General features: G+C 47.0%; 1 protein-coding gene across 2 annotated transcripts in view; it reads left to right on the top strand.

Moving 5' to 3' along the window:
- Positions 1–25,602, top strand: part of RHBDD1 (rhomboid domain containing 1) — a 107,806-nt gene that overhangs the window by 32,966 nt on the left and 49,238 nt on the right. For both annotated transcript variants that reach the window (XM_075529381.1, XM_075529382.1), the window contains exon 4: positions 24,392–24,480. In XM_075529381.1, coding sequence (XP_075385496.1) covers positions 24,392–24,480 — 89 coding nt within the window. The remainder of the gene's footprint in view (positions 1–24,391; positions 24,481–25,602) is intronic.

The following is a 25,602-nucleotide window of genomic DNA, read 5'->3' as shown; positions in this document are numbered from 1 at the left end:
TTTGAACTGTCAGCCTTCCCATCACCTGACCCACAGATTTGGGCAGTAACTGGTATTTTATGTCCTTTGGCTTGGGCTGGATGTCATCGGTGATCCTCAGTCACATAGTTGAATCCTATGATTCTTTCTCTCCACTGATATCAGTAGTTTATACTGAAGCTCAAATGGATAGTTTACTACTGCTCTTACAAGTTCTTCTTCTTCATTCACGGGATCCTCAGAAATCAGGATGATCCAAGACCATTTCTTGACTGTGATAAGTTTGTTGTTATGATTCACAAACCTTTTTGTATGTGGGTCTCAAACTCAACAGTAGAAGAGGAGGGGAAGGGGGCCACGCTTGCCCTGGTGTAACTGCGCAGTCGTGTCTAGACCTGTTTGAGAGATTGGCTCTTTTGGCTGTGAATAGATGAGAACTTGGAGATTAGGGTTTTCCATAAGGTTAGCAGTTCAAGGGAACTCTCTTGGCATAGTGGTTACATGTTAGGCTGCAACCTGAAAGGTTATCAGTTCAGAACCACCAACTGGTGCTCAGGAGAAAGACTGGGATTCCTTCTCCCAACAACAGTTAAAGTCTCAGAAACTCAGAGAGAGAAGTTCTACCCTGTCCTGGAAGGTTCCCATCAGTCGGTCTCCACTCAATGGCAGTGAGTTTTTAAGAACAGCTCAAACCCACCGGCCGCTCCTTGGGAGAAAGATGAGACTACCTGCTCACATAAAAATGGACTGAGGAACAGGGATGGGAATAGAGATACCCAAAGGGTAGGGGGAAGGGGGGAGAACTGGGGAGCGAAGGAGGCACCAATCGCAATGAATGGCACATAACCTCACACCCCCAGCCAGGGGGAAGAACAACAGAAACCAGGGGGGAAGGGAGACAGCGGTCGGAATGAAATTTGAAAATAATTGACAATCTACAATCTATCAGGGGCCATGAGGGTTGGGGTGGCGGGGGCTGGGAGGAGGGAAGGTAAAAAAGAGCTGATCCCAAGGACTCAATGGAAAGTAATTGTCTAGAAAACAATGATGGAATAAATGTACAAATATGTCAGATACGTCAGATACAATTGATTCATGGTTTGTAACAAGAGTTGTAAGAGCCCCCAATAAAATGATTGGGGGGAAAATTCCAATCAATTATACAAAAAAAGAATTGTTATCTTATAATATTTTCTCTTTTCATAGGAGTATGATTTTGCTTGATTGAATAAAATCCGTTTTCAAAATTCTAAAAAAAAAAAAAAATGTATGGCCGCAGTAACAGGGTCGGCATGAATTGGGACATGTTAGTCTGGGACTCAGTGGTTGCGAGTTTCGTATGTATTTGGGGGTCCAAGCTCTAGCTTTTTGTGCCAATCCCAGCTGCCTTAGGACTCTTTAGCTTGTGAGGTGACCTCTGCCCCTGTGCCCCATTACCCTCCTGCTACAATCTGGGTGTTCAGCTTGTTTCTGGGAGCCATTTTTATACCGAGATAACTAGCATACTTCACTGTACGCTAATGTGACTGCAAACCACATACTGTAATTTTACCCCCACAGAACCCAAGGAAACGCATCTCAGCCTCCATGTAGCTGACACCTAAAAATATCTGTGGCCCTCCAGCACCACCTGACATGTGGGTGGGGCGGGGCGTGTGACACAGGGGAAGTGGAAGTGGAAGTGGAAAGAGCAGTTTCAACTGATTGCGGTTAAAGATAGCTCACTCCCACAGATTTTACAAAAGCGTATGACCATGTGAACACCTTGCTGGAGACCCTCCCAGGGTCAGAAGGGGCCCGTGCATGGGAGGGTCTCACACCAGATGAGCTTCTCAGGCCTCCCTCTCATGAGTTCCGTTGAGAGGGTTGTTCCCGTGATGACGGTGACCTAGAAGAAGAAGACAACCAAATCCACTGCCATTCAGTCAATCCCAGTCAGAGTTTCCAAGGCAGGAAATTCAAGGGCAGGAAGCTAGAGGAGGTTTTCCTGGTGTGCACATCTGTGGGATGATCCCACTGAGGAGTGGTGGGAGAAAAGGCAGGGACTTTGGAGTCCAGGAGGGTAAGGTGTTGGATGATCGAGCCCATGAGCGGTGGGTGAGACCACCCAGGATGAGTCTAGGAGCTTGGATGGGGCTCTGTGGAGACAGGCAAGTGACAAAGATGTAAATCCAGGGATGACCCTGGATTAATGTGATGGAGGAGAACTCAGCAAGGAGATAGGGTTTTCAAAAGGCTTGTGGCAGCCCAGTGAGGGGCCGCTATTCAAATTTAGGTCTTTCAAGGGTGGGTAGTGGTATTTTTCAATTTCTCAGCTTGGGCAATTGCTGGTGTCACTTTTTCCCCGTGGTGGTGATTGTTAACAATGTCTGCGTTGACTACCATCATCTTCAGAAAAGGAGGTTTTAATAGGAATAATGTGATGGGAAGGAGCCTCAGTGGCACTGTTGGTTAGGCACTTTTGGGTTGCCACCACCCACAAGGTTTGCAGTTCAAACCCACCAGCCATTCCTTGGGAGAAGGATGAGGGTGTCTGCTCCCATGAAGATTTCTAATCTCTGGAAGCCTAGATGGGCTCAGTATGATGCTCCCAAGGTTTTGTGTGTGTGTGTGTACACATGTGCGCGCATGCCCATGTGGGTATGTTGTTCCAAAATAAAAAATCAGACTCACTGCCAGCGAGTCAATGCTGCCTCATAGTGACCCCATGTGGGTTTCCAAGACTGTAGCTGTTTACTCAGGTAGAAATCCCCATCTATCTTTGGTGGAGCTGCTGGTGTGGATCGAAGCCCATTGCATAACCGCTACCCCATCATGGCTCCTGTTGTTGTTAGGGGCCGTCAAGTATGTTCTAAATCATGACAACTGTATACAACCGACGGAAACACAGTTCAGTCCTGTACCAGCCTCACAAGGGTCCTGTGTGAGCACATTGTTGCACCCACCGTGTCAATCCATGTGAGAACATGTCCAAAGTACAGGAGACGGCGTCTCACCACCCTCACCTCAAAAGGAGCATCCTGGCTGAACGTCGTGTTCATGTGCATGCTAAGTGTATATGTGCATGCTAAGTCATTCATTCATGGTCCCGAAGGAGCATTTTCTGAAGCATGTGTACATTGCATGGTTATACTGTTTGTCTTTGTGTCTGCTGAAACTTGGCTTTTTTTTTCCTTTAACGACAGTCGCATTCTGCTCTATTTCGTGGACATTTGTGTTCCCAGTCGGCTACAGAGCCCAGTTCTCTGGACTGTCCCACACACCCGGAGAGCAGCTGTATGAAGCAGTGGAGCCTTCGGGCCTTCCTTGAGGCCCATCACGTCCATTTCCCTTCTCTCCTCGTCGTAGGTTCCCAGGAGAGGAGGGAAGTTATATGAATTCCCTAAGAGAGTTGGTTAAGTTCTCCTGTCTTGGGAACATTACAGGTGAGAAGAATGTGAGGTGAGAGCAATATTTAGTCTGATGCAATGGTTCCCCTAAGTTCAGACTTTATGAGGCAAGACAGAAATTTTGATATTGTGCCTTTGCCCTGGCTTAGAATTGGAATTCTTTGAGGGAAAAGGTGTGTAAGAATTGCCCCTGTGACTGTGAGGGCCAAGCTTTCCCAAGGCCTGCTGAGCGACCTCAGCTACAGCCCACCAGTCAATCAGCCCGTGTGTGGAAAGAGAGGAGACCCCACCTGTTGCCACCAGCTGGGTTGGGTGGCCTGGCCCATTTCCTGACTGCAGTCGGGAGAACTTCGGGCTGAATAGGAGGTGAATTAAGAACAAAGATGACAGCTTTGTCTGACTACTGAATTTTCCTGAGTTGTTTTTCTGTTTCTAAGATTTTTTGCATAATATTTTTTAAATGGTTAAATTCTACAGCTATTTAAACAAGAACGAATACAGTGGTTGATTGGAAAGGTCACCTCATTTCCCTGATCTTAAGACTCTTTAACAAGGAGCCCTGGTGCTGTAGTGGGTCAGGCATTAGCCTGCTAATATCAAGGTCAATGGTTCAAGCCTACCAACTACCCCGTGAGAGAACGATGAGGCTGTCCGCTTTTGTAAAGATTTGCAGTCTCAGAAACCCACAGGGGCCATTCTTGCTGTCCTATAGGGTTGCTCTGAGTTGGAACCAGCTCAGTGACAATGGTTGTATGACCCTCAATGAAATGGGTTGACATAGTGGCTGTAACTGTGGTCTGAAGCCTAGCAAGCATTTCAAGAATGATCCAGGACCAGGCACAGTTTCCTTCTGTTCTGTTGTCACAGGTTTCACCATGAGTCAGAGCCAACTGAGTGGCACCCAACAACAATGGAAAACACCATATTCCTTGTAGAAAAGCTGAAAATCATACAAGTCTGCTTCAGAAGAAAGGTTCAAAAGTCAGTTATCTTTTAACTCCATCTTTCACAGGAGCTTTTTGAAGCCCCCTTGTATAAATGGTCAGAAGTTCAAAACCAGCCTCTTGTCGGGGAAATACAAGGCTTTCTGTTTCTGTAAAATGTTAGTCTGGGAACCCCACAGGGGCAGTTTTACCCTGTCTTACAGGGTCATTGTGGGTTGGAATGGACTCGTTGGCAGTGAGCTTGGGTTCTTGAGTTTTGTATGAGTGTATGGTGAGGAAAACACACGGTCCTCCTTGTTTCCAACCAGAAGAAACCAGTGTGAGCCTCGTGGGCTCACGGTCGGCTGTCCTGGGACACAACCGCATCTTCTCCCTTCCCCACTTGGAGATGTTCCATAGAAGCTTCCTGTTTAACGGGTGTGTAATGGTTCTCCCAGAGTGTATTTTATCATTCATTATTTTTCCAGGACTAGTTGCCACCTAATCTCTCAGGTCACCATGGAGGACATCTCAGACCACAATTTTCAATCTTGAACTCAGGCCTCGCATGTTCTTTGGACAGGTTCCCAGAAGCAGAACCATGGGTTAAGGGCTGGAGCTCTTCACGGGCCTTTATAAGTATTATCAGCGTGTTCTCTGTAACTTCATGTCAGCAGCCGGGTTTCCCACTTCCTGGTGAGCCTGAATAGTCTTTTTGGAAATTTGATAAATTTGATTCCCTTGTTGTTTATAGTTCTTTCTTTGGTGCTTCTTGGTCGTGTGTGCATTTTGTTGTTGTGGTTGTTGTTTTGGTCAGTGTTTTATTTGATGCCCTCTATATAGTTTCAAAAACCTGTGATTGTTCACAACTGTGATAAAGACTGAGATACTAAACACCAGGTAATTCTTCTTTTCAGACCCTCCACCTGACCCTCACTTACTAATGCTCTATTTTGCCCATGACTTTCCTGTCAGTTTGTCTGACAGTAGTGGCTTGGGTGAGCTGTGGTGCTGGAAGCTCTGTCACTGGTATTTCAAATGCAGCAGGGTCACCCAAAGTGAGCAGGCTTCCGTGGAGCTTCCAGACTCAGAATAGAGGATGAAGAAGGAAGAAACTTCTGAAACCGTATGCATAGCTACGCAGCATTCTCAAATATGAAAGCCTAAGCAAAGGAAGCACAGAGCGTTGCCAGAGGATGGGCCCCTCAGCTCCAAGGACACTCGAAACGTGACTGCAGAGGAGATGATTGCTTGGAGGGATGCTGACCATGGTGACAGGAGTCGGGTAAAGCCCGTGGGAGTGGAGCCTTCTGGATCTTCATTTGCTGATGGGGCACGGCTCAAGGTAGAGAAACAGCTGCAAACATCTTCTAATGATCAGAACTCAGAATGTGTTAAGTATGAATTTAAGACAATTGGAAGGAGTCAAAATGAATAGGAACACATGAAGATCAATATCCCAGGAATTATTGAGCCAAAATTACTTGGTATTGGCCATTTGAATCAGAAAATTATACGATTTACTGATTGCTGGAATAACACAATCAAGAGGAATAGGATGACATTCATTGCCAAAAAGGATGTTGCTAAATCCATTTTGAGTACAATACTATCTGTGATCCAATTAATCTATCCACCTTCAAGGAAATCTAATCAATACAACTCTTATTCAAACATAGGTACCAAGTACAAAAGTTAGTGATGAAGAAATTGAAGAATTCTACCAATGACTTCAGTCGGAACTTGATCAACCATGCAATCAAGAGGCATTGATGGTTATTGATGATTAGAATGCAAAATTTGGAAATAAAGAACAGTTGTTGAAAATTAAGGACTTGGTAATAGAAATGAAGCTGGGGATCACGTGATAGAATTTTGCAAAACCAATGAGTGACTTCTTCATAAAAAATAGCTTGTTTCAATAACATGAATGGCAACTATACACATGGATGTCCCCAGATGGAATACACAGAAATTAAATTGACTACATCTGTGAGAAGAGATGATGGAGAAGCTCAATATCACAGCAAAAACCAGACTAGGGGCTGACTGTAGAACAGACCACCAGTGGCTCATATGTAAGTTTCAGGCTAAAGCGGAAGACAATTCATACAAGACAATTCACACAAGAGCCAAACTATGATCTTGAGTCTATCTCACCTGAATTTCAAGAACATATCAGGAATAGATTTGAAGCATTGAACACCAATGACAGAAGACCTGATAAGCTGTGAGAGGACATCAAGATCATCATGAAGAAAGCCAAAGGTCAGTAAAAAGACGGAAGAAAGAAAGGGCAAAGTTGATCCAGAAAAGACTCTGAAACTTGCTCTTAATAGTAGCAAAGCTAAAGCAAATGGAAGAAAGGATGCAGCCAAGGAACTGAATAGAAAATTTCAAAGGGCAACTCGAGAAAACAAAGCTCAATAGAACATCATGTGCAAGAACCCAGAATGAGAAAACCAAAAGGGAAGAAAACACACTCAACATATTTGAAAGTAAAACAACTCAAGAAAGAATTCAAGCCTCAAGTTGAAATTTTGAAAGTTTCCAGAGACAAATTATTAATGATGCAGGAAGCATCAAGGAAGATGGAAAGAATACACAGAGTCACTGTACCTAAAAGAACTAGTTGACAATCCACCATTTCAGGAGGCAGCATGTGAGCAAGAACCAATGGTGCTGACAGAAGAAGTTAACACTGCACTGAATGCGTTAGCCAAAAACAAGGCTCCAGGAATTGATGGAGTACCTATTGAAATGTTTCAGCAAGCTAAAGAAGTACGGGAAACACTTCCCCATCTGTGCCAGGAAATTTGGCAGATAGCTATGTGCCTAACTGACTGGAAAACTCCCATTAAAACGCTCAATGGTGTCATTGGTAATCACACACGAGTAAAATTTTGTTGAAGATCATTCAACAATAGTTGCAGCACACACTGACAAGGAACTGGAAAAAATTCAGCCGGATTCAGAAGAGGACGTGGAACAAGGGATATCATTGCTAATGGCAGATGGATCTTGGTTCAAAGCAGAGAACACCAGAAGGATATTTACTTGTGTTTCATTGATTGTGTAAAGGCTTCTGGCTGTGTGGACCAGAATAAACTGTGGTCACCCTTGAGAAGAATGGGAATTCCAGAACACGTCATTGTGCTCTTGAAGTCATGATATACGGATTGAGAGGCAGTTTGCATATAGAACAAGGGAATACTGTGTTGTTTAAAATTGGGAAAGGTGTGCATCAGAGTTGGTCCTCTCACCATACTTGTTCAGTGCATAGGCTGAGTAAGTCATCAGAGAAGCTGGGTTATATGATGAACTGGGCAGCATCAGGATTGGAGGAAGGGTTATTAACAACCTGTGGAATGCACACGACACATCTTTGTTTGCTGAAAGTGAGCAGGACTTGAAGCACTTGCTGTTGAAGATCAAGGAGTGTAGCCTTCAGGGCGGATTACAACTCAATATAAGGTAAACCCAAATCCTCAACCTGGACCAATAGGTACCATGAGGATAAATGGAGAAAAGATGGAAGTTGTTAGGGATTTTATCTTAAACTTAGATCCACATCAATGATCATGGAAGAAGTAGTCCAAAAATCAAAGGGCATATTGCATTAGATAAATCTATTGCACACAGCTCTTTAGAGCAGACGCCCTCAAACTACGGCCCACGGGACACATGCAGCCCGCCGGGTGTTTTTGCCCCGTTTGATTTTTTACTTCAAAATAAGATATGTGCAGTGTGCATAGGAATTTGTTCATGGTTTTTTTTTAACTATAGTCTGGCCCTCCAACGGGTCTGAGGGACAGCGAACTGGGCCCCTGTTTAAAAAGCTTGAGGACCCCTGCTTTAGAGTATTGAAGAGCAAGGATGTTATTTTGAGGACTAAGGTGTGCCTGAGCCAAACCATGCTTTTCTCTATTGCATCGCACGCATGTGGAAGTTGGGCATCGAATGAGGAAGGCCATAGAAGAACCGATGCATTTGAAGTGTGGTGCCGGAGAAGTATATTGATAGTACCATGGGCTGCTAAAAGGACAAACCAACCCATGTGGAAGAAGTAAGGCCAGAGTGCTCCTGAGAGGCAAGGATGGCAAGATTGTGTCTTACTTACTTTGGACGTACTGTGAGGACAGGCCAGTTCCAGGAGAAGGACATCAAGCTTGATAAAGTAGAGCGGGGCAGAAAAAGGAATGTCCTCAATGAGGTGGAGTGACACAGTGGCTGCATCTCTGGGCTTAGCATAGGTACAAGTGTGTGGGTAGCACAGTATTTCGTTCTGTTATGCACAGGGTCACTGTGGGCTGGAGCTGATTCCATGGCTCCTAACAACAACAACTCTATTCTGCACAATAACTTGGTGCCAGGCATAGTGACCATGGCTGCACAGTGTCCCCTCCCTGGAGGAGGGGGTCTTTGTTAACCTCTAGAAAACTGGGGACTGCCTAGCCCTGGGCTCCTTCCTGCTGGTGAGAGGTGGGGTGGAGTGCAGTGTCCAGCTGCCAGGCTAGCCTCCTACATGGCCATGGTCCTGGTAGTTTTACAGGCAGCACCAAGCCAGTGAGTACCTGTTCTTGGTCCCCAGCATCTATGTGGGCTGAGGCCCTGCAGCCCAAAGTTGCTGTGGGTAGGAAGGGGCTGGTATCTAGAAGAAATGCATGCAAGTACCATGACATCCCTAAGGGAGAGTTGGCTGTGCAAGCTCTGGCCCAGCCCTCGAGGGGCCTCCAGTTTCACAGCCCAGCCCTGTCCCCTCCAAATCGCATTCTCCACAGAGGACCAATTCATAGCTGCACTTGTCACAGTGGTGAGTGCACCAGTAGATCTTGGCTGCTCTCAGTTCTATGACTGGAAAACAAGATGGTCCAAAACCACAAAAAGAAACCCTGCATTTGCCCATCATCCTGATCTCCACTGGCCGCGTCTGTGAGTGAGGAGAGACAGGGGACTCCACTGCATCGCCCACGTTCTGCTCTGTGGAGAATGCCATGGACAATGCTTTCGTTGCTGGCTTAAATATAGGTGAGTATAGAACGACCTTTAGGTTGACAATAAAGAAAGGAGACGGTGGGCTGCTGTGGGGGCCAACAAAGGAAGATATGATTCTCCTATTTTTAAAATAATCTTTCTTAGAATAGCTCTGGTTTTACAGGAGAGACAGGCCAAGGTGGTACAGAGCAGGGCTGGGGAACGTCCAGCTCACAGACTTAGTAAGGGCTGACATCATCAACACCAGCTCACATCACTCGCCTCGCCGAAGAGAAGCAAGTAGTCCCAGCCATTGCGTTAGGGGTGAGTTAATGAGATGCTTGAGGGGTGCAGCCCGAGCATGAGCTTATAAATATCCAAATAGTCCTTGAGAGAAAAAAAAACAGAGGGATGAGGTGTAACCTGCCTGTTTCCTCCATCATCCGTGTCTTGCATCAGGTTGGCACACCTACTACAATTCAGGAAGCAATATTGCAGTATTGGGTCAGCAGTTCGAAACAACCGGCCGCCCCTTGGGAGAATGATGAGGCTTTCAACTCCTGTCAAGTGTGACTGTCTCAGGAACCCACAGGGGGCAGTTCTGCTCTGTCCTTACAGGGTGGCTCGGAGTTTTGATTGACTCGATGGATGGCATTGAGTTCTTTTGGTTCATTAAAGCTCATACTTGATTCAGTTTTTCCTTATCAGCCCCTTCTCTGTCAGGCATCTCAGCCAGGATGCATCACATCCATGCAGTGGTCTCGTCTCCTTAGACTCCACTTAGTTGTGATATTTGCGTCATTTTTTGAACCCAGGAGTTACGAACTCCCCTTGCCGAAGGCCTGTGCGTGTCTGCTCCATTTGTTCTTACGTCCTCCAGAAGCCAGTTTCCATTAGGCCATCCCCTCCCTCCCGCCTTTCCCTGGTACATTGTCCTCTCAGTGGCATGTGGATACGTTTTGTCTTCTGTAATTGGACAGCCCTGCCGGGGCCCCATTGAAAAACAGACACTTCTTCACGCTCAGAGGTGGTATCAAACCGCACGGACCAGGGACAACTCCAGTCCAAGCTGGGCACAGAGGCTCCCGCCGGCTGCAAATTAGCCCGACCTTGTTTAGAACCTGCTGTGCACCACCGGCTGCCTCAGAACCACAGAGCAGAGCAGGCAGAGGGGAAGGAGGAGGGAAGCAGATGCTTTCCGGGGCCCACACAGCGCTGGCTAGAAGGAGGCTCACTGCCCAGGTTGAAACTAATTGGCCAGCCTGCTGTGATGTAATGGTGGGTGTGTGGGCGATCACACCTACCTAATCCGTGCTGAACTAACTGAGTTCATTAATGACCCATTCTGGTGACTTGGTGACAGGTGCCAGACTTGGCTTTGCTATAGTGGATGTCCTGGAGAAATGATGCCAGAGTTTATTTTGCGGGGAGGGGCTGGGAGCTTAAAGAAAAACATTTAAAGGGAAATCCTATGTCCTGGGTTATATAGTAATATCAGCAAATGCCTGTAACCAAAGTGAAGAGCCCAATGTAATGGATTCTCCTCAAAAGGGGTGTTTTTATTAGGGAAAGTTCATTACCAATTATTCTGATTTGATTTTTTTTCTCTTACTAATATTTTTTCATTACAAAACCAATAATGACACTTGTGAGCATTCTCATTTCCCTTTGGAGCTTGTAGAATGTGCACTTTTAGCCTATTAGGAATTAAAAAAATTTTTATTAGGAGATGCTTTTGGAGACAAATGTTCTACAATTACACATTCACTCTCTGCTCATAAAATGATAAATCTCTGGAGATTTCACATGAATTTGCCTAATCCTTCCCATCTCAGCATAATGGAGGGATGTTTTTAAATAGAGAGCTCGTTCTGCCTGCACATATCCCCTTTTCTGCAGTATTAAGTGAATTTTTAGTTAAAAGTCAGAGGAGTTGAATAGGCAAGAGGGCCATTTCCCATTGACATTCAGGCTTGGTCCAATTTATGCAAAAAGAAGGCAGTTGGTGCTGTGCCCCCAAATCATTAGTACATCAATTATTCTGTGATAACCAGCTGGGAACAGGCTTGCGGCGGAACCAGTGTTCCTCCCAAGTAAAGTTGGCTCCCCAGGAGCTTCTCTGGGAACTAAGATAAGATCCAGATAACTCTGCTCTGCCTGGGCAGCAGGAATCAGTTCATGCAGCGACACTGAGGCCCTCCAGTGCTCACCAGAAGGTCAGCTGCCCGCCTGGACTAAGACGAGGCAGCCTGCTTCCGTAAAGGTTCACATCCTTGGCAGCCCTCGGGGGCAGTTCTAGCATGTCCTGTAGGGTCGCCACAAGTGGGTGCCGACTTGGTGACATTGGGCGCCTTTAAAATGGACACTGTGCCCCTCTGAATTCCACAGGGAAGCATTTTAATTTTGTCATCAAGGGGTGAATGCATAACAGGTTTTATTTGGGGCAGTGTGTGTTGTCCGTTGTCTCAATTATCAGAATTCCTTGATCCAAAGCCACATTTCCCACCTACCTCTTTTGGGGATAACATGAGTGGCAAACAAGATCAAGATAACATGAAAAGTCAGTAGGGAAAATAAAGATTATTTGGCAAATCGTTCCTGCATTATTTTTTAGACTCTTGGCTGAACTTAAGAGTTAGAACTTTATTTAACTGTTTCCCCAAACATTTCTCATGAATTAAGTTTAGAAGATTTAAGGACAAAAGTTGAAAGGACTGTCGCATCCAACCTCTGGATTTGGGTGAGCCAGTTAATTTGATCTGGGGTGGGGGTGGGGGGGGGCTTCAGCTTTACTGTCTGATGGCTGGCCAGGCATATGAACTCTGAACAGAGGACCGCATCCCTTCCCACCTTCCTCATACAGTTTTGTGAAGTGTGAGGTCCCACTGGGTAAAAATACTCCCGGACTTGCTAATGAAAGCGTGTGCAGATCTGCTCTTCTGGCACATGTTTTTATAGATGTTAAAAATGCTATTGTCAAACAGCATTTTAGAAACTGTCAGGTGTGTGTGTACGTGCGCGCATGCGTGTGCTTTTCAAATGAGCTTTAAATAATTCAGCACGATGCAGGCGGCAGAGCAATGACTTGATAACCTCTTAGTGCTCTTTTGTACTGAATGTACAAGTGGAGGCTCTGAATGAGCAATGCAGACTCCCCGATCCACCTCTGATCTCCTCACCAGTGTTGTGTCAATGGGAATGTGCGGTTCTGGTGGTGTCGTTTTGGCAGATCCCTGTGGGAGAATGGCCTTGATCGCTTGGGCTTCGATGCAACTGCATACGTAAGGAGTCCTGGAGGCACAGGACTTAAGCTCTCCTCTGCTCACCACAAGGTTGGCGTTTCGAACCCCTGGATGCTCTGTGGGCGAAAGCTGTGTGGGCGGCTGTCTGCTTCTTTGAAGATTACAGGCTCGGAAACCCTACAGCGCGGCTCTCCTGGGGCCTCTCCTGTCGGGAGGAGTTAAGCAATGTTGCTGTTGCTGTTGTGAAGTGCTGTTGAGTCAGTTCTGACTCACAGCAAGCCTAAGCACAACAGAGGGAAACACCGCCCCATCCTGTGCCAGCCTCACAGTTACTCTCCTGGGTGAGTCCACTGAGGCAGCCGAATGCCAGTCCATCTGGAGAAGGGTCTTCCTCTTTTCACTGCCACTCCGCGTACCCACCGGGATGTCCTATCCAGGGACTGCTCTCTTGCCAACATGGTCAAAGTACAGAAGGTGAAGTCTGACTATCTTTACCTCGAAGGAGCTGTCTGGCTGTACTTCTTCCAAGACAGATCTGTTTGTTCTTTTAGCAGTCCATGGTCCTTTGAATATTCTCTGCCATCATTCACATGCACTGAATTTTCTTCTGCATACCTTCGTCAATGTTAGATGTTCACATGCATAACAGCAGTGGAGCTGGTCAGTGGCTCCTGAAAGAGGCCTGGTGGCACCATGGTGACGTGCTTACCTGCTAATGAAAAGGTTTGAAAGTGCTGTCCCGCCCAGTCACTCTATCGGGGAAGGATGTCCGATTCATTAAAGATGGCAGCCTTGGAAACCATGGGAGTAGTTTGACACTGTTTCTCTGAGTAAGAACTGACCCAGTGACAGTGGGCTTGGACTTGACTCCAGACGTTCATGGTAGTGAACTGGGTGTCCAAAAGTAAGCCTTGTGTAGTCCATCTAGCCTAATGCCAACACCTGGTGTCCTCCTCTCGCCTCCTGGCCTCTGCTGAGTCACAGGGGAGGGGAGAAAAGACATGGAGGCAAGTTTACTTCCACTAAGTGTTTGCCTTAGGTGGGTTCTTTAGCGAAGCAAGACCAGTGAAATAAGTGAGAACACAATCTCACACACTTACAAAAATGTATTTATTTGAAATTGGTTCCCACCATTATAGAAATGGACAGGTCCAGTCCTAGCCCCAGAGGTTTATCCTGACTCACACAGCTGTAGGGACTGATGAACCCAAGACTAGCAAGAACACTGCTGGCTGATAGCTGCAGAGGTGGGTGAAGCAAAAGTTAGAAGGTGATGAATCCAAGGTCAGCAGGCAATATTGCCAGGCCATTGACTCAAACCCAAGGAGGTAGATGACTCAGATTCAGGATCCAGAACCAGCCCAAAAGCAAGCAAGCTTTCCCACAGTGTTCACTTCTTTAGGAAGTAGGCCACACTCCCCAGGAAACTTCCCTTCAATTGCTTCAGGCCTGTAGCCTGAGGAAGAGGGTTGCATTCCACCCTAATCTCACAATTGTGGGCTGTTCCCAGCAGATCCCATTATGGCATTGATTACAGCGGGCTAGGTCACATCACAGGGGCTTATTAGATCTCAGCTGCCCAAGTACCAAGAATCCTGGCCCAGCCAGTCAACACAAAATCTAACAGTCAGAGTGTTAGATCCCTCAAACGTTGCTTATCCAAGCCAGTGAGTTGGCTAGCAGCATTTAGGAATAGTGAGGGTCTCCTCCCTAACCAAACAACCTTATTTTGAGTGAAAAAAACAAAACAAAACCAAACCCCCAAAGAGCATTAATTAGGGGTCTCAACCCTACTTCTCATTGGCCTGGATGTGAGAGCAAACCTCAGGCTCTTCCTGATCTTGCAGCCTCCCAACCCCCGCCACCCCATTTGTTTCCTCCAGGAGCAAACCAGGCAAACATGTTTGTGTGAAGGGACTCAAGGATGCTCACTGTGCGCTTCAGGAGACTGGCACTGCTTCCACCATCAAGGATTTACCATGGGCACCAATGATCTTCCAAAGAAGAGGCCACGGGTCTGAATGATGATGCTGGCAAAGAACACTGTTAAGTGCCATGGAAACATGATAAGTACTGCCAAAAGGGGAAAACATGTCTGTTTTGGAAGAAGTACTGCTAGGGTACTCCTTAGATTAGAGACTTGGTTGGGGAGACTTACATACTTTAGACAGGTTCTCAGGAGAGACCAGCCCCCAGAGTAGGGCATCATGCTTGGCAAACTGGAGTTGGTACCAAAAAGAGGGAAGCCCTCGGTAAGATGGATGGACACAGTGGCTGCAACAATGGGCTCAAACATAGGAACATGTGTGAGGATGGCGCAGGACAGGGTACTGTTTCATTCTGTTGTGCACAGGGTCCCGATGGGTCAGAGCTGAATTGATGGCACCTAACAACACCACTAGTGATCTTAGTCATGTTCAGGTGTCACACCTCTACTCGGCCAGTCAGTAGACACCCACCTTTCCAGGTGGCAGTGGAAGGAGCTTTTCCTGGGATGTGGAAACTGGTCCAGAGTGCGGCACAGAGTGGCGGTTCATCAGAGGATGGAGCCATCTGTCTTGGATCATCCCATGAGAAGCTGTTTGCAGGGACAACCATAATTTGAAAGATTTTCCCCAGCAACTTCAACAGTCCATTTAAGATTCATCCATCCCACTCCATTGTCATTCATCCCTCTCCATTGTCATTCACCCCACTCCATTGTCAGACACCCCATTCTATTGTCATTCATCCCACTCCACTGTCAGACATCCCACTCCACTGTCAGACATCCCACTCCACTGTCAGACATCCCACTCCATTGTCATTCATCCCACTCCATTGTCATTCATCCCACTCCATTGTCATTCATCCCACTCTATTGTCAGACATCCCACTCCATTGTCATTCACCCCACTCTGTTGCCAGACATCCCACTCCATTGCCATTCACCCCACTCCTTTGTCATTCGTCCCACTCCATTGTCAGACATCCCACTCCACTGCCCATGATTGCTACCAAGTGCCTGGGGCCCACTGCCTCTCTACTGTGTATCACAGGCCATTTCTAAGGACCTTTCAAATGCCACAGAAGGGACAGGTGTTTGTGTGGTCTGGAAGGGCTGAGCAGAGCTACTGTCATCTACCCTCCGGCCTATGGGGAGGTGGGTGCCCCGGTAAAGAGAGGACAACTCTTCCCCCATCCTTGTTAGTCTGAGCTGCCGCTGAGGTCTTCATTCTTAATGGTGGTTCAAGGCCCCCTTTCACCAGGACACCATGGATTTTTACAAGTTCATTTCCATTCGCTTCTCTTCCCGCCCCATTAAGAATCAAGAATAAAATGGGGAGAGGGGAGAGAAGGGGTGTTAACAGATCAGAGAAAATAGTAAGAGATGGAACCCACCTGGTGGGACAAGTCTTTTAGGTGTGACAGCTAGATATGGTCAGCGTTCCTTTTTAGAGGGCTTTTGCTACAAAAAGAGAATGCAGAGGCTGATTTATTTCAGGCTGGGGAAGTATTGTATGAGCCAGAGCCTGACACGCTGCACTGGTAGCCCTGCCTTCTGTGAGCCGTCATGCGGATTTGATTCACTCGTTGAAAGGAGCCTTGTTCTCATGTTTGTCACCAGAGACTGTGAGTCCCAGTTATACTTTCCCAGCGCGGTATCCTATAAGCAGATGCACTCAGTCTGTGTGCTAAGCCAGTCATCGGAGACCCTGGTTTATGTGAAGAAGAATGTGGCATCAGAATTAGAGGAAGGCTTATGAACAGCCTGCAGTACGTACATGACACAACCTTGCTTGCTGACAGTGAGGAGGATGTGAGGCACTTGCTGATGAAGATCAAGGATTGTAGCCTTCAGTGTGGATTACAACTCCATGTGAAGAAGACCCAAATCCGCACCACTAGACCAGTAGGTACCATCGTGATCAATGGAGAAAAGGTTGAAGTTGTCAAGGATTTTGGCTTCCTTGGGTCTACAATCAGTGCTCATGGAAACAGCTGTCAAAATCAAAAGATGTGTCGCACTGGGTAAATCTGCTGCACAAGACTCTTCAGAGAATTGGAAAGAGGATGTTACTGTGAGCACTAAAGTACACCTTACCCAAGCAATGGTACTTTCCATTGTCTCCTATGCATTTGAAAACTGAGCATTGAGTAAGGAAGCCTGAAGAAGAATAGATGCATATGCATGGCAGTGCTGGGGAGAATATTGAAAGAATCGTGGGCTGTGAAAAGGACCAACTGATCTGTCTTGGAAGAAGTATGGCCAGAGTGCTCCTTAGAGGCATGGATGGCGAGACTTCATCTTGCATGCTTTGGACATGTTGTTAGAAGAGACCAGTCCCTGGAGAAGAACATCCCGTTCGGTAAAGCAGAGGGGCAGCCAAGGAGCAGAGGGTGCTCACCGAGAGGGATGGACACAGATGGCTTCAACAGTGGGCTCGGGCAGGGAAACAATGGTGAGGGTGGCGCAGTACCCGGCGGTGTTGCCTTCTGTTGTGTCTATGGCAGCAATGGGTTGGAGCTGACTCAATGGCACCTAACAGCAGCATACTTTCCCAGCAGCACAGAGGTGGTCCCCAGGCAGGCAGAGTGGAGGGGCGCCTGGGGCTCGGGGCCTGACTTCTGAATTCTCCTTCTTTCAGTACACACCTACTGAGTTCCATTCCCACCCCCAAGCCCCATTCCTCCACTGGTCTGTCAGTTTGTCATACTGTGGTGGCTTGTGTGTTTCTGTGATGCAGGAAGCTATGTCACTGGTATTTCAAATACCAGTAGGGTCACCCAAAGTGAACAGGCTGCAAGAATGGGCTCTGTGGTAGTTACATAAGCAGTTGTCAATTTGAGACTTAAGAGTGAAGGAGTGGAGTTTGGCCTGTAAGTCAGGTCGCAGCTTGATGACCTCATTTGGAGGCACTAAGGAGATAAATAGCTCATTGGAGGTGGGACACATGCTCTCTCCCTGTGAGTTATTTCTGCAGAAAAGACACATGGAGCTGTGTTAGAGCCCTGGAGCTGAAGGAACCACGTAGAGACCCTGCCAGTGCTGCCTCCACTGCCACTGGATCCACAAGACTTCCCACCCACTGGCCTGTGATCTTCCTGCATTCAGCATCATTGCATGTGTTGTGTGAGTCAGAAGAGGAACTTACAGATTGGTATCAACATATGGGCCAACATCGGACTTACGGACTTGATCTGGACTGGGCTGGGATGTTTTCTCAATATGCAATTGCTCTTATAATGTCCAACAACAACATTCCCCCTTCCCCCTAGTCCTCTGCTTCTTGACTTGTGATCTTGATTTTAAGAGCTCACGGGTAGCAGAAGTGAGTAGTTAAAAATGTTTCTCAGTTTATTAAAAATGTGAGATATTTGGAATTTGACTCAGTAAACATTTTTCTCAATGCCTACAAGATGTCAGGCAATATGTGGGATTTTTTTTTTTTTTTGCAAGTCTTCACATTGGATCCCTGCGGTATGTGTTTTTATCGCATCCGCACATGAAAGATGAAGCTGTTTCTAATACAAGGGGGTCTCAATCACTGCCATTGGATTTGTTCTAACACACAGCAACCCCAGAGGGTAAAGAACTGCTGCTGTGGGTTTCTGAGGCTATAAATCTTCACGTGAGCAGAAAACCACATCTTTCTCCTGAGGAGCAAGTGCTGGTTTTGAACTGCTGACCTTACAGTTAGTAGCCCAACACATCACCCACTTCACCACCAGGGCTCCTCCTCCTCCAAGGGCATAGTAGGTCCTGGGAATTAACTCTCTAACGCAAACACAAGAACGATCCTGTTGGTACTTCGGCTGCTGTCATCAAGCCCCCCCCCCCCTCACCTGGAGGCTTAGCCTTTGCTGAACTGGAACTCCTGCATGTGAGGTTCGGCGGTGCCTCTGCCACCCCAATCAGCTTAGACAGGGCCCTTAGAGTGACACCCCAGGGAAATCCAGCACAGGCCTACGTAACTTGATCAAGAAAGCAAAGGTGGGCAGAGACCCGGGCTTCCGTAATTCCTGGATCCAGTGATGCTGGTTCAGGTTGTAGCAGCTTCAGGTGTCAGGATATCCTGGAACTCACACAGTTCCATCACGATTTTCTGTCTCCCTCTGGCTTGATGTTTAATTATCCTGTGTTGTCTTTTGTATTAGATATCTACTGATGATCTTAAGTTTACTGGCTTAAAATAACACATGCTTTTTTTTTTTAACTTTGTATTGTGAATTGGGTGCAGGTTTACGGGATCAATCAGTTTTCCATTCAACCATCCATTCGCCCTTTGTTTCATCTCATTGGTTGCAATTCCCACAGTGAAACATCTTTCCTGTTCCCACCATGCCTTCTTTCCGAACCCTCGGAAGTTTGTCCTCAAGGAAATGCCGCCCTTTCGATCTCCAAAAGTTATCCAGTCTATGCTGTGAATACCTTCCCAGTGTCATTGCCCCTCCAGTGGACCTGTCTATTGTTTGTTTGAAAATGGGGCCACGGGTGTAAGTTCAGCTCCAGACCTGCAGGGTAGCTGAGAGCCAGTCTGAGGGTCCCACCAGTCTCTACAAGCGTGATGGCTTCCGGATTTTGAGTTTTGTTCATTTCACCCCCCTCCGTTCAGGACCTTCGGCTGTGGTCCCTTTCAGAACAGTTGTGTGGTAGCAAAGCACCTTGTGGCTCCTGTGGTCTCAGTGTCGTGAAGTCTAATGTCTATGTGGGGTATCAGTACTGGGGTCTGTTTATTTCCTTGTGCCTTTGGGCTATCAGCAGAGCACTGTAGCCACTGTGCCTCTGGGACTCTGCTACCAACAAAATGAACACACACACCCCACCAAGCCCACTAAACACATAGTGATCCTACAGGCCAGTCACACGGCTCCAGTGGGTTCCCCAAGGAGTAAATCTTTATGGAACCAGAAAGCCTCATCTTTCTCCCCCAAAGCAGCTGGTTGAGTTTGAACTTCTGATTCTGTGGTTTGCACCCAACCAATAACCTCGAGGCTACCACCAGGGCTCCTCTGACTACTCTGGGGCTTTGGAATCTCCAGTGAAGGCCCAGCTTACAAGAAAGGGGTCTTTGCTTTGTAACGGTAGCACGTGTTAATATGGGGCTATAAACAACCCAATTTATTTTCTCATTTTGTGTTTATTCTCGGGAGGTGATGCGCAAACACTCATTCACGTGGCGTCCAGAAATACTTTTGTCTATAGTAGGAGCAGATGGCAGAGTGTGCTCCCAGCCAAGGCGCATTCATGTCACCGCACTTCAACGTGGAAGTGATCACAGCCCCTCTCGGCCCTCACTTCCCATGCGCCTTTCCTGCCCATCACACCAGCATTCTCACCAAGAATTTTTGGAATCTGCACATGGTGTCGTCCCGAGAGGAGCACTTTAAAAAGAAATGACCTCTGAAGCCTCATGATTAAAGGTCATCGATCCAACTAACATTTCAAGAGCATTTTCCCTGTACTAAGCGGTGGGTTTCCCCCTCCAGTGAGGTGGCTTGGTCCTGGGGGGATTTGGGGATTTTTAGGGTGGTTGTCTGCTATCTTGCTATCTTACTGATTAGTGGGAGCACTGCGGCCTGTGGCGAGCAGGGGCCAGGCCGAGATAGTTGTCCTGCGGTATGTGCTCTGCCCCTCTCCGCTCACAGGAAGAGTTCTGTGCCTTGCCAACTTCAGACAGGACATGTATGCATGTGCAAAACCTGTTGATGATGATCTGAACTGACAACCTAATCCTGCGCCCCATGTGAACACACGGATTTGTTTTGGCCATAAGTTTCATACCCTGTGACTTTTCCGGCAAAAGAGCAATTGAATTTAGCTGCATTTGAATTGTGGGGAACGCATACTTTGCTTTACTTGGGTTCAGGACTCATTTACCCTCACACAAAACGCTGTCGCCGATGGAAGCTCGCTTGGTGATGCGCAGAGAACCAGCTTGATGCCAGGTCGCGGCATGGCATTGAGACCTGAGGAGTTGCTCTTCTCTGCCCATTGCCGCCAAGAATGTTCTGACCCCTAGCGACCCTGCACAGGGTTTCTGAGACAGTGAATCGAGCTGTGAATCAGGGCACCCCATCTTTCTCCCAAGGAACAGAGGGTTGCTTCACTATTAGCACTCCAGCACCTAACCCTCCGCACCACCAGGACTCTGAGGAGCTTCCAGGTGTCTTGTTATCTTTGCACAGCCCTTGTTTTTGCCCACCTCTTGTTAGCCTGGGCCTCAAGCAGACAGCAGTGGTCAGCAGCGCCCAGCCGTGGGACTGTAGTTGGCATTGTGCACAGCCAGTATGGCTGCCTTTGGTGGATGCCAGAGTGGTAGGTACCTAGTTTTTACTTTTGGGGCCACAGGAGGGAGGGAGGGGGCATGTGAGGAAAAGAGCAAGCATATATCAACCATGCCCCTCCCCCAACTGCTATTGCCAAAGGCAAATGCTGGTGTGGAGAAAGTGGCAAGGACAGAAAATTGGCAACATAAAGACAGAGGTCATTACGATCTCCCCTCTTATCCCAACTCACTGCCATGGAGTCTATGCTGACTCACAATGATCCTGTAGGGCAGGGTAGAACTGCCCCTCTGGGTTTCTGAGGCTGTAACTCTTATACAGGAGTAGAAAGTCTCATCTTTTTCCTACAGAGCTTCTAGGGGTTTTGAACAGCTGACCTTGTGGTAGCAGGCCAACACGTAACCCACTGTGCCACCAGGTCTTCTCATGTTTGCCACATCTTATTGTTGATTTGTTGGTTGATCCTGGTGGATAGATGAAGATCCTCAAATCTCAACTCTGATTAGCTCAGTCCTTACCTGCCATCAGTCCCCGTTACAGAGGAAATTATAGAAAGTACAACAGACCATACACCCTGCTGACTGCTTGTCTCCTCCCTGGCCTTGTTCAGCATTGCCTCTCCATCAAGCTCTACAGCACCACGAGAGAGTATGTCTTAGAGTGATCCGTTGTCTGCCTCTGGGCAGCCTCTTGGACCATGGAAAGGATTTCCGTTTAAATCCAGGAGGGCCTCACAGCTTGTCACAGGGCTCAATCATCGCACTGCATCTTGAATCTGTAACAGGTGCTTGAAGGCGGGCATGCTTTGCAGCATGGCTGAGCAATGCCTCCCAGCAGCCCCTTCAAGTGATGCAGACCAGCTTATGCTGGGTTGGTAGGAAGGAAGGCAGTGAGTGTGTTGCTGTTGTTATTTGCATGTAGTTTGCCCTACTGATGTCCTTAATCTTAATCTTAGTATTTTCAAGGCATAAGAACCCCCCCACCCCCGCCACCACTTTTAAGGAAACAGTTCTAACTCTGGTCCTAGTCCCCAAGAGTCTGCCACACCTAAGCCTGTGAGTGGGGTGTCCATTAGGAGTGTATGATGATCTTGCCTAGCATGTCCCCAAGACTCAGCCAATAAAAGGCCTGGCAGGCAGCGGTTCTCCAGAGCTTCCTGGGAAGGAACCCTGTGGTGCAGTGGTCACGAGTTGGGATGCTAGCCACAAGGTCAGAAGTTGAAATCTATCAGCTGCCCCTCAGGAGAAAGACAAGGCTTTCTACTCCGGTGAAGAGTTAGTCTTGTAAAACCTCAGACGCAGTTCTAGCCTGTTCTGTAGGGTTGCCATGAGTCAGAATTGACTCAATGCAGTGAGGGCGTACTCCCTGTTCATCTGGTCAGTGTTTGCAGTTCTAGGCCATTCACTTCACTAGATGTGGTGGTCATCTAGACAGAGTTGACTGGTCCAGGAAAGGTATCCTGGCAGCACGGCAGATTAAGCACTGAATGCAAACAAGCCAACAATACAAACACATCATCTTCTCCCCTTGAGAAAAACAAAGCTCTGCTCCCATGAAGATTTAGTCTCAAAAACTCTTTAGGTTGTAGCCCTCCCCTGTCCGATGTCCTACAGGGTTGCTATGAGTCACAGTGAACATAATGGCAGAAGGCTAAGTTTTGGGGGTACCATTAGTAATTTGTATTTTAAAATGCACCACCAGGTTTATGTTTCCAGGCCCCCAAGACATCAGTTTATCAATATACTCATAATAAAAGGCAATACTAATTAATAAAAGGAGGGGGAAGTATTTTACTATCAAAACTGATGATAAAGTTGTTTCAACTGATGGAGTTTCAGTTGAACTTGTAAGTCAGGAACTGCCTGTATCCCTCTTAAAGTGAGCCTCTGTTTACGCTTCATGGATGGTTTGCTTTTGTGTTGGGCTGGCTTGTCTGGAGAAACAAATCAGTGACATTCGACTATAAAAAAGAAAGAACTTTATATCAAGAAGGCACCTTAGCCCAGTCCAACTCTAGTCCATAGGTTCAGTGTTAGCCCGGGCCCTCTCCAGAGTCAGGCCGATGAGGCTGAGGTGAAGCCGTGAACGCAGTCACATAGATCCCAGGTCGGTGGATGCACGGGAGTGCTGACAGCTCTCAGGGTTGTGCATCCAGAAATACAGACACAGAGACCCAGTGATGTTCCAGTAAGGTGAAGTGGCAAAGAGGAATCAGTGCTGTTTGATCGTGCTCTTATGCAAGAGGCGACACCCGCAAGGAGGTGCCACCAAACTACCACTTGATTGACAGGTTGAACTTCACCCCTAGCCAGGAATGTCTAGTTGACATAGTATCTTTTTTTTCCCCAATTATTTTATTAGGGGCTCATGCAACTCTTATCACAATCCATACATACATCAATTGTGTGAAGCACATTTGTACATTCACTGCCCCCATCATTCTCCACGTAAGCCCCTGGCATCAGCTCCTCATTTCCCCCCCTCCCTCCCCACTCTCCTGACATAGTATCTAACCACCTCTCCTCCATTTGGTAATATTGAGCAGTTCTCAGTTTGGATCAAAACTTAATATAACTTTCCTATTTTCATTTTAACAATGCATACCTGTATATATATTAAGTGAAATAATCAGATGGGCTAAATTGTTGAGCTGGAGCTTCTGTGGGAACTGAAGGATGGTGTGCTGCAGTCTCACGTTTCCTGATTGGTTGCCATTGTTTTAGGGCAATTAGACTCTAACTCAGACTACTGAAAACCCACCTAGTGAGACAAGAAAGGCCTTCAGTTGTCTTGCACTCTACATTGTATGTGAGATAGAAGATTAATCGTTTGATTGGTTGGGATTTTAAATGAAAAGCCATCATAGAAGTTTTGTATCTATGTAAATCACCAGAAGACTGGTTTTGTTTTGTTGTGTGTTTTTTTAATTTAAAAATTCACTGTATGCCGTTTACAAGTGATACAATGTAAATGAAATTATATAGAAAGGTCCAAAGTGAGAGGATAAAATCTATAACATACAAGCAGCACCCACCCAAAACAGCAGAGGCAACTATACCAACATACATTAAAACAGAAAGTTTCACCATCTTTATAAACTAGGAGTATTCATGACAGAAAAACTACATTGCCCAAAAGATCAGGTTACACAGTCAGTGAGGTGTATATCTTTGGAGTGAATATGTCTGTGTGTGTGTGGTCGTGCCTGCATATGTGTGGCTTATGACTTTCAGTATGTGTGGACGCATGTCGGGGTTTGTTTGGGCAGTATGTCATTAGGTACTGTTCCGCGGCTTCCCACTGGCAGTGACCCTCTGGACGACAGAAGGAAACACCACCGGGGCCTGGACCATCCTCACAATTGGCTGGCTTGAAGCCGTTGTTGCAGCCACTTTGCCTACCCACCTTGTCGAGGATCTTCCTCACTTTCACGGACCCTCTGCGGTCCTTCACCAGGACTGATCTTTCCCGAAAACATGTCCAAAGTACACGAGATGAAGGAGCGTGGTGGCTACACGTCCTGCGAGTCGTGTGCCTGTCTGCCTTGTCACTAGTGAGTGAAATGATAAGCTCTTCGATTTCCTGTGTAATCAAGTGTGGTCTCCTTCCTTCCTAGGACTTCCTTCGTGGGGCACCTGGCCGGGATTCTCGTGGGACTGATGTACACTCAAGGGCCTCTGAGGAAAATCATGGAAACATGTGCAGGTAGCGAAAAAAGTGCCTCTGGCCCGACAGCAGTTTGGAAGTATCTGAAATCTAACGTGGACCAGGTTGCCCTGCAGTTCAGGAGGCTTTTTTGTTGTTATTCTTTTTCAGTTCAAAGATGAAGCAGCTTCTGCTGATCCTCATACAGCTCCAAAGAATAGACTGCAAACCCAGCTGTTAGGCCATAGGCTTTCCTCAGGATCTCACTGCCATTGAGTCAACACAGACACAGTGACCCTATAAGACAGGAGGACCTCCATCTTTCTCCCAAGGAGTGGCTGGCGGTTTTGAACTGCCGAACTTGCGAATTGCAGACCATCTTGTAACTGCTACGCCACCAGGGCTCCTTTAGGGACTTGATGGCGGTATCCTTAGCCTCAGTGCCACTTGCAGAAAGCCACTCACTCTCTCTTTGGTGTATAAGAGTGCCGTCTCCTTGAGTATTCTGAGCATTAAAACACGGACCAGGCAAGGACACAATGGAGCAGTACTCAAGTGCCTGCCCCGCCAAGACTCTAAAGAACTCGCATGATTGCTGGGTCTTTGGCCAGCAAGATAAACACATTCCTGCATGACTTCCGATCAGATGTGTTGTTGCTAAGTGCTTGGTCTCTGCTGTCAGTGAAATTGTCCTTTCCGTGTTTCCCTTCCGATTGATGCTCAGTGAAAATACTCGATGTCCGCTAGATATCAGTGCTTCTGTTTTAAGGCCTCTTTGTGTAAAATGCTACCCTGGTCTTGACTCATAAAGAGACTCTTCTGCACTCACTCGTTTTATAGATGGCACAAGCACCAGTATTTCATCTTTTATTCATGAGGAGTCTTCTGAGACTATTTCACCTTTTCTTGAACCATAAATAACTTGTTTTCACAGTTTTGTGCCAAAGACTGGCATTCTAGAACACCCTAGACTATTCATGATTTCAGAAAGGGTCCCAGGCCCGCCCTGGTGCCTTGCACAGTGGCAGTGTGCGCCCTGGAGGTGGTTTCCACAGCCTGTGTGGCATCAGGGACGATCCCCACTGCCCTGTATCTTCTCACCACCCCACTTCACCACCATGGCATCTACTGCAAATGTCCAGGTGTATTATAATTTCAATATAACAATGTAATTATGGAAAC

The sequence above is a fragment of the Tenrec ecaudatus genome, chromosome 13 (assembly GCF_050624435.1).
Source record: "Tenrec ecaudatus isolate mTenEca1 chromosome 13, mTenEca1.hap1, whole genome shotgun sequence".
NCBI lineage: Eukaryota > Metazoa > Chordata > Mammalia > Afrosoricida > Tenrecidae > Tenrec > Tenrec ecaudatus.
Note: the sequence above shows the minus strand (reverse complement) of the source record. Positions and strands in the feature narration are given on the sequence as shown.